Genomic DNA, 13,030 nt, shown 5'->3' on the forward strand with positions numbered 1-13,030 from the left:
CCCTTAATTACCAGGGATCCCTCATACTAATTCATTCTTACTGTCTTTAATGATTACCTTTTGCTCATAACTATTGCTCTTCTTTCCAATTGCAGTGGAAGAAAAGTAGCATTCAGTAGGAATATCTTCTGAGAATGTGGCCTGGCTTTTACAGAAGGCACAAAAGATGTTTTGATGCCAGAGCCTTATAAAGAAACACATTCTGTGATAAAAATCTTAGCCTCAAATTGTATTCCTCCCATTGCATAGAGCTAATGGAGAATCTAAGTGTCTTGGAAAGTGCTGAGTTTGTAAACAAATAGTAAAGCACAGCTCTTTTGACATTCCAGGAAATGCGTTTTACTTTTAGCTTGCCTTTTTATCTAAATATTTATGAAGAGGCAAAGTATTTTGTGTGCGGGAAAGTCTTTAGAGAAGAGATTGCGAAGTCAGTTGCCTACACAACTCTGTTCAGAGCTTTCCCCTTTGACTTGATCCACACTTCCATTTTTGTACAGGGCTTCTTCATACATTGACTCTTTTTATTCAACTAAGATAGTTTTCAGTCCATACATTAAAATGCAAAAACCAAAATGATAAAAGGAACACATGTAGCTTTCAGGACAAATAGATGCCCCCATAGTGGTCATTGTTAGGCAACCACAGCATTCCAAGGCTTGTTTTCTGTGAGTAAAGTCAGAGGGAGAGTTCAGGGTCCTTTCCAGAGCTGTTTTGGCCTTTGAGGAAATACTCATTGGAGCCAAGCCTGACAGCAACCACTGGGTGACTTAATACCGCCTGACTTGCATGGCTTACTTAGGCCTGGGTGCTTGCTACTCTTCAACACAGCCTCTCTATGAAAGCCAGTGTGGTGTAGCAGTTAGAGCTTCAGAGTAGGGTTATGGAGACCCACATTGGAATCCCCATCTTGCTTTGGAAGTTCACTGGGTGACTGGGGACCAGTCACATACTTTCCCCTTTGACTTGATCCACACTTACATTTTTGTACATACTAACCTAACTCACAAGGTTGTTTTGAGGGGGGTGGGGAGCAGGAGAGAAGAAAAATATAAGTTGCTTTGGTCCCAACTGTGGAGAAAAGTGGAGTATAAATGAAGTAAATAAATAATAAATATAGGTGAAGATGGGAGGCAGATAAAAGATAGGTTGATGAATGGTGAGGAGGCAGGGAAAGGATGGGGTTGCCAGAAGGAGAGAAAGGGGAAATAATGTGGGGAAGGGGATATGGGGGAAATTATGTGCCCTTCCACAAGTCCTTGAAGGTTCCCTATCATTGCAAGTGGCCCTGGCACAGTGTCTGGCATCACCCAAATGTGCCATAGTTGTACTAGGTAGAGGCTGCTGAGTAGGGTTGCCAGGTAGGATGCTCTTCCTGGAGGAGGGTAGGAGGGAGCTTTCTGAGCGTAGGGGTGGGGCAATGTCCCTGACATGATGACATCATGTGGAAGTGACATCAACATGCTAGGGTGTCACATGGCAACACTCTGGTATTTTGGGGGAAACTCCATGGAAATAGTGGGGGAAAGGGGAATGAAATGCCTCCCCAGAAGTTCTTGCAGGTTCCCACCTGTGAATCATAACTGCAAACATCTTGTACTGTATGTTAATCTCCACTGGACTCTGTTCATCCAGCCTCTTTTCTTCCAGCTGCAGAGGGCATGAATATGGGGAACCCCAGCAGCAGAAAGGAAGTGCACGGGGAAGTAGTGGAATAAGCATTCCACCTCTTCTCTCTTCCTTACTGTATCACAAGAACATAAGAAGAGCCCTGCTGGATCAGACCAGCAGTCTCATCTAGTCTGATATCGTGTCTCACACAGTGGCTTACCAGTTCTTCTGAACAGCCAACAATAGGGCATAGACTGGCTGAGGCCTTCCCCTGATGTTGTCTTCTAGCTCTGGGATTCAGAGGCTTAGTGCCTCTGAATGTGGAGGTTTCCCTCAGCCACCTTGGCTAATAGCCATGGATAGACTTATCCTCCATGAATCTATCCATAAGAACCTGTCTATCCTCTTCTACTTCTTTTTGAGATGTTCAGCAGCAAGCCAGGTTCCTAGACCTGCTTCTGTCACCAAATGTCTTTTTGAGCTCTTCCAATATCTTTTACCTGTTTTCCTAATTGCAGTTGATACTCTTAGTTCCACAGAAGTCAATGAAATTGTGAAATGGAGTAGAAAAACATCTAGTCTACTCAGTTTCACTTCTAAATGAAAATTTGTAACTTCCCTTCTTGTATCATTTCAGGTACTAAAATAAGATTTAATTAAAGTAACTTTAAAAAATTATTTAGACATAAATAGGGGATTCATCTTATCATATTATCAAACTTGTGTCCTTGATGCACTCAAAGCTTGTTTTGGCATTTCTGCATCATGGCCAGAAGCACTATGAAAATCTGTGAAAATCGTTTGATCAGAGCTTCTGCAAAATGCAGATGCAAAAATGAATGCAAAAATGTGGGCACTGACATCTCTACAGTAGAGTCTGCAGGGCTTTGTAAAGCTCTGTCATCTGAACACAATCCTTGCCTAGCTGAATGCAGACCTAGCAGTCGTCTCATGTCTTTTGTGGTTTAAAAGTGCATTGTCGTTTTTTTGTAAATAACTGCTGAAAACTACAGTCTCACTACATCAAAGTTCTTTTAAACATTTCTGTAATTTCCTTCTGCCACTATATGGTAGACAAATTCAGTGGCAAAAGCTTGCATGTGACTGACGGTTTGACTTTTCAGCTCCTCCTCACCTTCTCACAATTTAAAAGTTCAACTACTTCAGTAACTCTGGATTATGCTAGTTCTCATTGATTTAAGTAAATTAAGAAATGCTGACTTGAAAATCCATTGGAAGAGCGACTTTGTAGGAACTTTGTAGATCAATGTGTTATATTTCTATTTCAGACAGTTTAGCTGCCTATTTCTGATTTCTAGGTTTAATTCCTCATTCCATTCCTTCACTTCTCTTTTAAACTGAAGAGGAAGAGCCCACAAAGAGAGCTGCAGAACACCTGTTCATTCTTTACATCTGTTTCATCAGTGTATTTGAGCTTCTTAAATGTACCTTGTCAGCTTTCATAAGCATTGAATTCATCACTAGTTTTCTAACCTGCAGAGTCCAATCTGCCTTTAATTTTCAGGTATCATCATCTCAGATTTTTAAAGTTAAAAAGGATCAAGGCAGAATGCCGTCATTTTGACAAATCACTACTGAAGTTACAAACATGGTTCCTGCCTGCATTCCCCCAGCCCCAATGTACTTTATACATGTACCATGAATAAGGTTAATTTTTAATTTTCTTGAAAGGTATGGCCTATCAGTTGAAAACATCTTCCAGAAGTGGCTTGACTGCTCAGGAATCCCAAAGGTAAATGCAAAAGACCTGAATAAATTCCAGATTTATGGATTTCTTGAGCACATTGTTCAAATTACTGTCTGTGCTATAACAAGTATGGTATAAAGCAAAATCCTGGTTATGACAAAATCCACACTTTGCCTTTATAAATATGGGAATTAATCTTTATAAACCACAGGTTTCATTTTCTGTTTTCATCAAAGAGATGCTGCCAAAGGAAAATCTCTTAAACCATTTTATCGCTAAACATGCTGTTCGCTGGGAACTATTAAGGTTTTGTATGATATTTCACATATAGTTGAATAAACAAATCAGTTTTGTGAATTGTTTTGGCCTCAGGAGAAAAAAACCCTTTATGTTGTATATTTTAAAATTAACTGTTACGTATATTGAGAGTTCAAAAAAGTTTCATGACTATACTAAGTAAAGACTGTACAAAAGAAAAAGAATATGCTTTATTCTATATACATCACAGTGAAGATGGGATTATAGATTATCTTCTGCAGAGCCTGTCTCAAGATGGCCATTGAGTGTGCAAAAGCATGTTTCTGTATGTCTCCTGCTGGAGCACACATGAAAATGGGTGCTGCAACTGTGGTTTCCTGACTTGGTTGCTGCATCCACAACTGAATGTTTTGCACATGGTTCCCATTGTTGGATTGGGAATTCCATGCACAACCCCTCTCAGCTATCTGATGTTGATTTTGACAGCACCAGTCACTTGTTTGAAGTAGGGCAAAGTAAACTGGCTTCATTGGATAGGTGACTGATTTGATCATAGGATTGTTGGATGAGTGCCTAAAAATAAACATACGCCATCCACTGCTTTGCATATGAGAGCCAGTATGGTTAGAGTGTTGGACTAGGATCTGGGAGAGCCAGGTTTGAATCCCCACTATGTCATGGAAACATTCTGGGTAACCTTGGGCCAGTCACATACTCTTAGGCTACCCTACCTCACCGGCTTGTTGTGAGCATAAAACAGAGGAGAGGAGAATGATGCAAGCCACTTTGGGTCCCCATTGAGGAGAAAGGCAGGATATAAATGAATGTGCTTTTAGATCAGTGCCATTATATATAGTGGGTTTTAAATAAATTCTAGTAAAGTAATTATTTGGCTGTGCAGTAGGTACAGTGCAAACATGCAGCTGCATGTAGGGCTGTTGAGGGGGAGGAACACAATTGAGCAACCTGCCTTCATGCTTGAGAGCTGGAGTGGTGTAGTGATTGAATTATCAGACTAGGACATAGACCATTAGGTCTGAATTGCTGTTCTACCACAGAATCTTGCTAGGTACCATTGGACCTGTCACAGTCTCTCAGCCTATTCTGCCCACAAGGCTGTTGCTATGGGAATAAGATGGAAAAGGGAATGTGATGTTCTTTTGGATCCCAATTAGGGAGAAAAGCAGGATATAAGTAAAAAAAATTAAGTACAAGCACAGTCATTTGAGGAGCTTTGCTGCTGCATCAGGTCTTTCCTTGCCTCATCTTCTTAAGAGTAAGCTCCCTTCAGAAACGATGGAGCCTGTTTTGTAGGTACATTCAGATTAATCTAAACCTGAAGCAAAAATACATAATGTCTTGTTATCTAGCAAATCTAAACTGAAAAATTAACAACAATTTGAAATATTTTAATCTGGATGTTGTTCTGGCATGTGTTTTCTGGCTTAGCATTCAAGAAAGATATGGGGAGAGTGTGAATAAGTAGATAGGTAAGTAAGAGAAATATTTAAGCAGTCACCAGTAGATCTTGGCAACAAGAAGACTGGATTGATAGATCTGTCTTTACAATGGTATCACTGTGGTTTTGCACATGTAATTACTGGTGTGGTAAAGGCAGGTCCTGTATAAACAGCTGTGGTCCCCATTTGTTTCCTGCTCTGTGTTTTCTGATGCTAGGTCTGCAAGGCATTGGTGTACACATTTTCTGCATTCACACAGATGGCACTGCACATGGGCTAGTAGTGGCTGGCAAATGTTTCATTTGCCCCCACTTCAGTGACAAGGGGTGTATACCATTCCGTCTTAGTATGTGTGCATTGTAGGTAGTATGCAACATGCATACACACAAGCTTAATGATGATGATTTGAGATCACTTGACACCTTCTGATATGAAAGTAGCTGAGAGAAGAGGTACAATTTGGATGGGGATGTGGCCTGGGAAGGAGAAGGTTTATCTTCATTGTTCTGTGCAAGCATATTTGGGGGACTGCACAGACATGAAGGCCAGCCACTTGAAGATGTTTTTTAGCTAGCTTCACAGAGGAGCAGGAGAAAGCTCCCTCAGTTGGAGCCATTGGGAGCTGTTTTCCCACCTAATTGTCACATGCTCTGTTGGGGGGGGGGCTCCACATTCTCCCTCAGTTCTCTCTTTGCTGCCACCTGGAGAAAAACAGTTTTAGTTAGCTTCACATTTCTCAAAAGAAGAAGAAAAGATGTTACTCAAAAAATGTTCATCTTGTTCAACAACAGCGACTCAGATAGACAAGCACTCTGTCTTTTATGTCTTGTGAAGGACCACAGTGTTTCTGCATGTAAGATCTGCCAGCAGTTTACCCTGAAGACCTGGGTAGATCATGCCTCCTGCCTCAGGGCTGCCATATGGAAGAAGACTCTATGTCTGTTAACCCAACAGTCAAAACATCTGCCCCAGCGAAACAACCTGTTTTTTCCCACCCTCCATCAGTGATTTTGGCCCACAAGATTGGATCCGAACCATAGAAGTTCTGGGACACCTGATAGGTCCCCAACTAAATCCTCATCAGAACCACCACCTAAGAAACACAAGTCAAAATCCAAACACAAGATGCATTGGTTGATATCCATGGAACCATTATTGAGATCAATGGACATACTATCCCATCCACCCAATCTCCAGCTTGCCATTTCCTGCATGATCCCCATTGTTTTGTGACCTTGTCCTTCAAGGCAAGGTGCCCTCTGCTTCTTCTGTCCCACTGCTTTTATGGGTACATTCTGAACCATGGCAACAGACATGTTGCCACCCCTCTCAGTGCCATTGAAAATGGGCAGAACCTTCAGAACCACATATGGAACCAAAGAGTCATACCACAAAATTGATGGGAAGATTACATATGTCTACATACTGCACCCTGCCCCCATTTAGAACCAGCTGGTTCCAAAGAGAAAGAGGACCGCAGGTTCATAGCTTGTTCTGGTGTAGCTTCGGAACTGTCTCTGATGATGCTGGGGGAGATCATGGCCCAGTACCTTCAAGTGAGGACTTATATCTATACTTATAACAAATGGTGTGATTGGTGCAATCTTTGTACGTACAGATCATGTTCACAGATGCTAGGACCCAGAACAAGATCATGGGTCTGCTCTACCCTGACACTCCAGAAATTGTAGCTTTCCCACTTTTAAGGGAATCCTGGAGATGACAAAATCAGTTTGGGAAAAACCTTCTGTTTCTGCCATATTTTTGAAAGTTGAGAATATGTACAGGGTTCAGCAAGAGGGCTACCCCTTCCTTTTTACCCATCCTGCCCCATCTTCCTTAATAGCAGAGGGGATGCAGGCTAAGCAAAAAATTGATTCCCATTCCACCCCAGGTAATAAGAAGGGCGGAAGGATCCATGCCTTGAACTGCAAGACTTATTTTTCATCATCTTTAAATCTCAGGCTAGCAAGTTATAAAGGCTATTATGGCAGTTTACCAGCTCTTTTTGTGGGAAAAGATCAACCCTTTTCTAGATCAGCTACCTGCTAAGTTGTCCAAGGTTATTAGACAGAAGCCCTCAGGCTGTCAAAACAGCAGTTGAATGCAGGCAGACATGAGGCTGATGCTTTAGTTCACACCATGGTCTCCTCCATGATCGTCAGAAGGTATGCTTGGCTATGATCAACAGCTCTCCCTCTGGAGACGCATGCTCATCTGGAGGACTTAACTTTTGAGGGATCTTCCTTGTTCTCCTCTAAGACCTTAGACAAAGCAAAAAATGCCAAATGACTGAATTGTTAGAATAACTCCTGCAGGCAAAATACCACTCAAGATTTCCAACTCTCCAGAGAATTCAAAGCCCATATCAACAACAGGCTTATTAGTATCCTCAGCAAAGGTCCTCCTCCCAGCCTTCCCAACACCTGGAGTAGGTCTGGCTTGAGGCCCAAGTTTGGTCCTGTACAGCATCACACTTTGAAGAACCCTTTTGAGTTTCTACGATTAGCACTATTAATAACAGTTGTTCATGCCATTGAAAATGTTTTTTTCCTGAGTTGTTCTCAGAGTTGAATGTTTTATTGGGAAAGAGTGCAGTTCAGAGTTTAAGCCCTGCTTATCCTTTGTTTGGTTATTATTCAGTGTTTTTCTTGGTTAATAAAAAATATGATGGTTTTATGCCCTGTTTTGGATATGAGGGGTCTCAGTTTCTTTCTCAGGATTCGTAAATTTAGAATGGGCTTCTTGGTTTCAGTTTCACAGTTGCTTAACCCAGGAGATTGTTTTGCAGTCTTGGACCTACAAGATGCATATTTTCGGCCCGATCATAGGAAATATATACATTTTAAATTTCGAGAGTCCCTTTCAAGTACATGGTCCTCCCATTTGACATGGCCACTGTTCTTCAAGTTGTTACAAAATGTATGATGGTAGTGGTTGCTCATTTAAGGTCTAAGGAATGTTCTGTCTCTCCAGGACCAGATCTACATATTTGAGAGGGGGGGCAAGAGTAAAAAAATGAGTAAAAAGAAGAGTAAAAAAATGCACCTCCACTCAGAAGTGCTAGAGGGCAAGCTACCCCATCTGTGCCCCCTAGATCTGGCCCTGGTTCTATCTTCCCCTATCTTGACAACTGGTTTTTTACTGCTCTGTCTGAACTGACTGAGTTGTCACTGGCTATAGAAACATCCCAGAAACTGGGTTTTTGGATTAAGTGGAGGAAATCGAACCTAGTTCCTGTCAACAAGCATCCTTACTTGGAGCTTGGTTAGATTCTACTACAGCATGAGTGTTCTTGCCAGAGGACAAGGCCTTGTCTGTTAAATGCCTGGTCAAACATGTTATTTTTAATCAATTTCAGAGAGCTATTATTGTTCAGAGGTTGTTGGGCCTAATGACTTCATGGTCCCCTTTGTCCATCTTGGGATGTGGCACTACAGAATTGGTCCATATGAGTGTTTAACACACTGTGCATTCTCATAACTGTCATGAGCCCTAAGGAGGGGAAACGGGAAGGGTTAACAGACCAGGAAGAACCAACAGGTGGCCCATCAATCACTCTTTCCACATTCCAGGCACCCGCACCGGCTGTTGACAATCAGTCTCCTCCAAGCTCTCCCCCTCCCATCTCAAGAATGCGCAGCCGTCTTCAACAAACATTGACAGAGCACAGGCGCGCCAATGCTTCCAATCTCTTAGCCCTGATTGTTAGGAAAACTACAGCCATTCAGAGAGCAGACTGATTGAGGCACCCATATAACTCATGCCTGGGACTTCGCAACCTCGTGGAAGCAACAAGTTGATTCCCTGGCTTGCATCCACGCTCCTTCCTGATTCCAGTTCCTGACCAGTTTGAATTCCTTGGCACCTTACCCTTTGGCTTTGGACACTGACTTCTGCTTTGGGTTTGCGATTTTGCTGTGGTGACTCGGTTCCTGTTGTGACTTCTTGTACTTTGACTTTGGATCGGCTTTGGACTCCATTCTGCCTGCGCCCTGAGATCATGACAAAAACCATCATTTTTCTATTCTAAGGGTGGTACTAAGAAGGTTGCAGTAGTGCCAGGTGTTCCCTTTGGGTTCCTGTCCCCTCAGGTTACAGTTACAGCAGGTGCTTCTCTTTCAGATTGGGATGTCCACTGTAGAGATAAGTGTTTCAGGGACACTTGGCCGGAGTTGGAATGAAGTCTACAAATTAATGTCTTGGAACAGAGAGCAATTTGTTACACCCTTAACTCTTTTACTCCTATATGGAAAGGTTGTCCAGATACAGAAAGACATATTTTACATCAAAATGTAGGGGAGTACAGCCTCCCTTCCATTATTCCATTTGGGAATGGGCAATTATGAATCAAATGTCCCTTCAGACAATCCAGATTGCTGGCTTGGAAAATATCAAAGCAGACATATTTCTGCTCAAGAGTGGATCTGGATCCTCTCTCACTGGGAGATGCTTTCCAGCTAATCTGGAAACAGATCTTGTTCTACACATTCCCTCCTTACCCTTAATAGGGTGGATAGTGGCAAAGTTAGTCAGGAACAACTCCCATTGCCTCATTGTTACCTCCTTCTGGCCAAGACTAATATGGTTCCATGTCCTGCTACAGAGGTCAAGGGGCATATTTGTCCATCTTCCTCAGGGCACTCCCCATCTAGGGGTGGAGGGTCTTTGTCTAACTACTTCATTGATGAATACAGAGACCACTTCTTCCCTGAGTCTGTGATTACTATTCTTGTCAATGCTCACAGAACTTCAACTAGTATCTCTTATAATTACAAATGGAAGCATTTCACAGTAAGGAGGTGTCTCCTACTACCTGTCCATTTGTCTCTAGTTTTGGAATATTTGCTGTCTTTAAAAAAATGCTGGTTTATCAGTTCCATCTATTAAGCAGCAATTTCTTCTTTCCATGTTCTTTTAGAAGGAAAGCCTCTTCTCATATGAGATTTTGAAGAGATTCCTCAAAGGTCATAACAACCTGTACTCTCCTAAGACACCCATGTCTCTGTTGCTAGTACTTACCAACTTAATGCAACCTCCTTTTGATCTATTGGCCACTTGCTTCCTAGAAAACCTCTCCTTCAATGTATCTTTCCTAGTGGCTCTTGCATCTGCCAGAAGGGTAGGAGAAATTACAGCCCTTAGAGCTGACTGCCCATTTGTAAATTTCCATGACCATAAGGTAGTGTTAAGGCCCAGTGTTTGCTTTTTACCTATGGTAGTTTCTGGATTCCACTTGAGCCAGGACTTCTCACTTCCCATCTTTTCCTCACACCCATTATCTGCAGCAGAAAAAAGACTACACACATTAGGTTTTAATGTGTCTTAATTTTTTATTGAACAAGTGACTTTAGGAAAGTTGCACAATTATTTGTCTGCTTTGCCGAATGCTCTAAGGCAGGGGTGTTGAACTCATTTGTTATGAGGGCCAAATCTGATATAAATGAAACCTTGTTGGGCCGAACCATGTCAATTGGGCCGTATGTGTACCTACTTAAGGTTAGGTAGCAAAGATATGAACTTTAGAAAGGACACAAACACAATTAAAGATTTTTTTAAAACTTAAAATAAAACATGCTTAAAACATTAGCACTCATTGGTTTTAAAGGTGCTTTCTTTATATCTCTCCTATGGGAGCTAGGGAACTGGGCAAAGGAAGCTCTGGCTCTTTCCTTCCTTCCACGGAGGACCAGGAGGGAGAGGAGAGTCAGCCAACAGAAGGAAGAGAGACTTGGCTCAGTAGCTCTTCTATACGATTGAGAGAGCCTGGCAAAGCAAGCTCTCCCTCCTCCCCTTCCTCCCTCAGCCAATGGAGAAAATAAATATTTTGCTCTGTAGCTCCTGTGCAGTTGAGCAAGCTGTGATGCAGAAGGAAGCAAGGGAGAAGAAGGAAGCAGATGACAGCCAGTTGCTTGGGGGATTGATAGGAGCCCTCCGGCAGCCTGATTCAGAGCCCTCCGGAGGCCTGATTCGGCCCCCGGGCCACATGTTTAACACCCCTGCTCTAAGGGGAAAGCCTCATTGGCTCAGATGGTGTCTAGGTGGATTGTCTGTACCATCTGGAGAGCCTACAAGCAGGCATCAGTATATTGCCTTTTACAAATATGGGTACACTCCATGAGGACTCAAGCATCACCTTTCAATGACTGAGGTTTGCAAGGCAGCAACCTGGTCATCTGCAGACACCTTTATTAGGCACTGTTCTGTGGACACTAATACAAGAAGGGAGATGTCAGTGGGGGCAGCAGTCTTGCATTCAATCTTCCAGTGAATCACTCACCCCACCACCTGGTAAGTCAGCTTGCTGCTGTTCAAGTTCTCTCTGTGCAGGCACACATGGGGGATTGCACAGGCCAGCCACCAGAAGAGTCAGGTTTCCAGTCTCCCATTTGGGACTGCACAGAACAATGAAGATGAAAACAGTGTTGCACTTATCTGTAACTGTTGTTCATCACGTTGTCCCTATGCAGGCACATATCCCTTCCTCCTATCCTACTGTGAGCTCCTTCTAAATCTTATTTTTGGATCATAGCAGTGGCTCAGGAGAAGCGCAGGAAAGTGCAGATCCCCTCCTCAGAGCATGTGACCATTAGGTGGGAAATAGCTCCAATGACTCAGATTGGGAGGGGCTCCTCCTGCTCTGCTAGCTAAAAAAATCTTCTGGTGGCTGGCCTGTGCAATTCCCCATGTGTGTCTTCACAGAGACAACTTGATGCACAACAGCTACAGGTAAGTGCAACACTGTTTTAACCTGTTTCCTTGTCCATTTCTTGAACTCATCCTTTAGCAGCTAGGGAAAAGAAAGGAATTCAGTGGACAGAGGTCTCTTTTAAACAGAATTGATACAGTTCAGGAGAGTTAAACTTCAGCACCTCCTGTGCCTCTTTTCTTCTCCCCAGAAGGACCTCAACCTACTCCTTTAGATGTGAACAAAGGTGACTCATGCAAGAGAATTCATTCAGCTGTTTATTACTTATTCTCTCTATATATATAATTTATATATAATTTGTTTTCACTTACTATTTAGGATTGCCAAATATCTGCTTCTGTCAAATCTGCAAGAGAGAATTCCCTTAAAACATGGAGATGGTTTCTCCTGTCTACTTGAAGTTTGGCAAGGGGAAGCCCTTGTGAGAGGGACAGAATTTGTGAGAGTCAGTTGGTTGAGAGATAAAAGATTACAGCTGAAAATAGTACTTCCAGAGAAATCAGTGGGAAATATACCAAATGTAATAAGGACAATAAAATCATGTAGCAATAAAAATAAAGAAAAAAAATTCAGAATTAATAACCAAGTTGAAACCAAAACAAAAATATGAGCATCCTTACTATTTTGTGGTTGCTTTACAATTGCTTTAAGAGAACATCCAAACCACAGAATAGGTGGGATCAGCACACCCTCTGTGGCCTTTTAGTTGACTGTCTGGATTTGCGTCTGCCTATCTTGTATGCCCCTTTTGTGGAGAGAGTGGTTGTGTGTGTTAGGGAAACAGAGAGCAATACTTTAAGGAGTTTAGACTCTGTCAAAAGGCTACAGCTGTATTGAAAGATGATACTAGCTTAGGATCTATCATAGACACAAGAGTGCCACTTCAGTTAACTCTGATTAGTACTGCACAGAAGAAAGCAATGGTTAAGCCATCTCTGATCATCTCATAACTGAACAGCCCAATCCAGAGAACTGCTGTGTAGCTGTGCTCAAGTGCAGAACTAGCGTCGGTGGCCATAGTCAGCTCCCAAAGGGGAGATGTTACACCATGCTTGGAGGGGGAGAGTGGCCCGACGAGTGAGGAAGAACCTGTCGCCATGGTGATTCCGCCCAGGTGCACGCCATTGGCCTGCTGCTGAGGCGGGGGTGGGGGAGGCACAGGCTCGCATGGGACCATGGGATTGGCCAGCCCATTGCACATGACCGAGCAAGGGGGCCGGATGCCTGCACCTGAGAGGCCATCAATCCCCTCACTCCCTCCTGCTGTCAGAGACTCTGCCAATGGCA

The 13,030-nt window shown here is 42.8% G+C and overlaps 1 protein-coding gene across 1 annotated transcript in view; it reads left to right on the top strand.

Moving 5' to 3' along the window:
* AOPEP (aminopeptidase O (putative)) overlaps positions 1-13,030 on the top strand; it is a 392,059-nt gene that overhangs the window by 204,379 nt on the left and 174,650 nt on the right. Inside the window, exon 11 of the mRNA XM_060235458.1 lies at positions 3,301-3,361. Within this exon, the coding sequence (XP_060091441.1) occupies positions 3,301-3,361 (61 nt within the window). The remainder of the gene's footprint in view (positions 1-3,300; positions 3,362-13,030) is intronic.

This window comes from Heteronotia binoei, chromosome 4 (assembly GCF_032191835.1).
Source record: "Heteronotia binoei isolate CCM8104 ecotype False Entrance Well chromosome 4, APGP_CSIRO_Hbin_v1, whole genome shotgun sequence".
Lineage (NCBI taxonomy): Eukaryota > Metazoa > Chordata > Lepidosauria > Squamata > Gekkonidae > Heteronotia > Heteronotia binoei.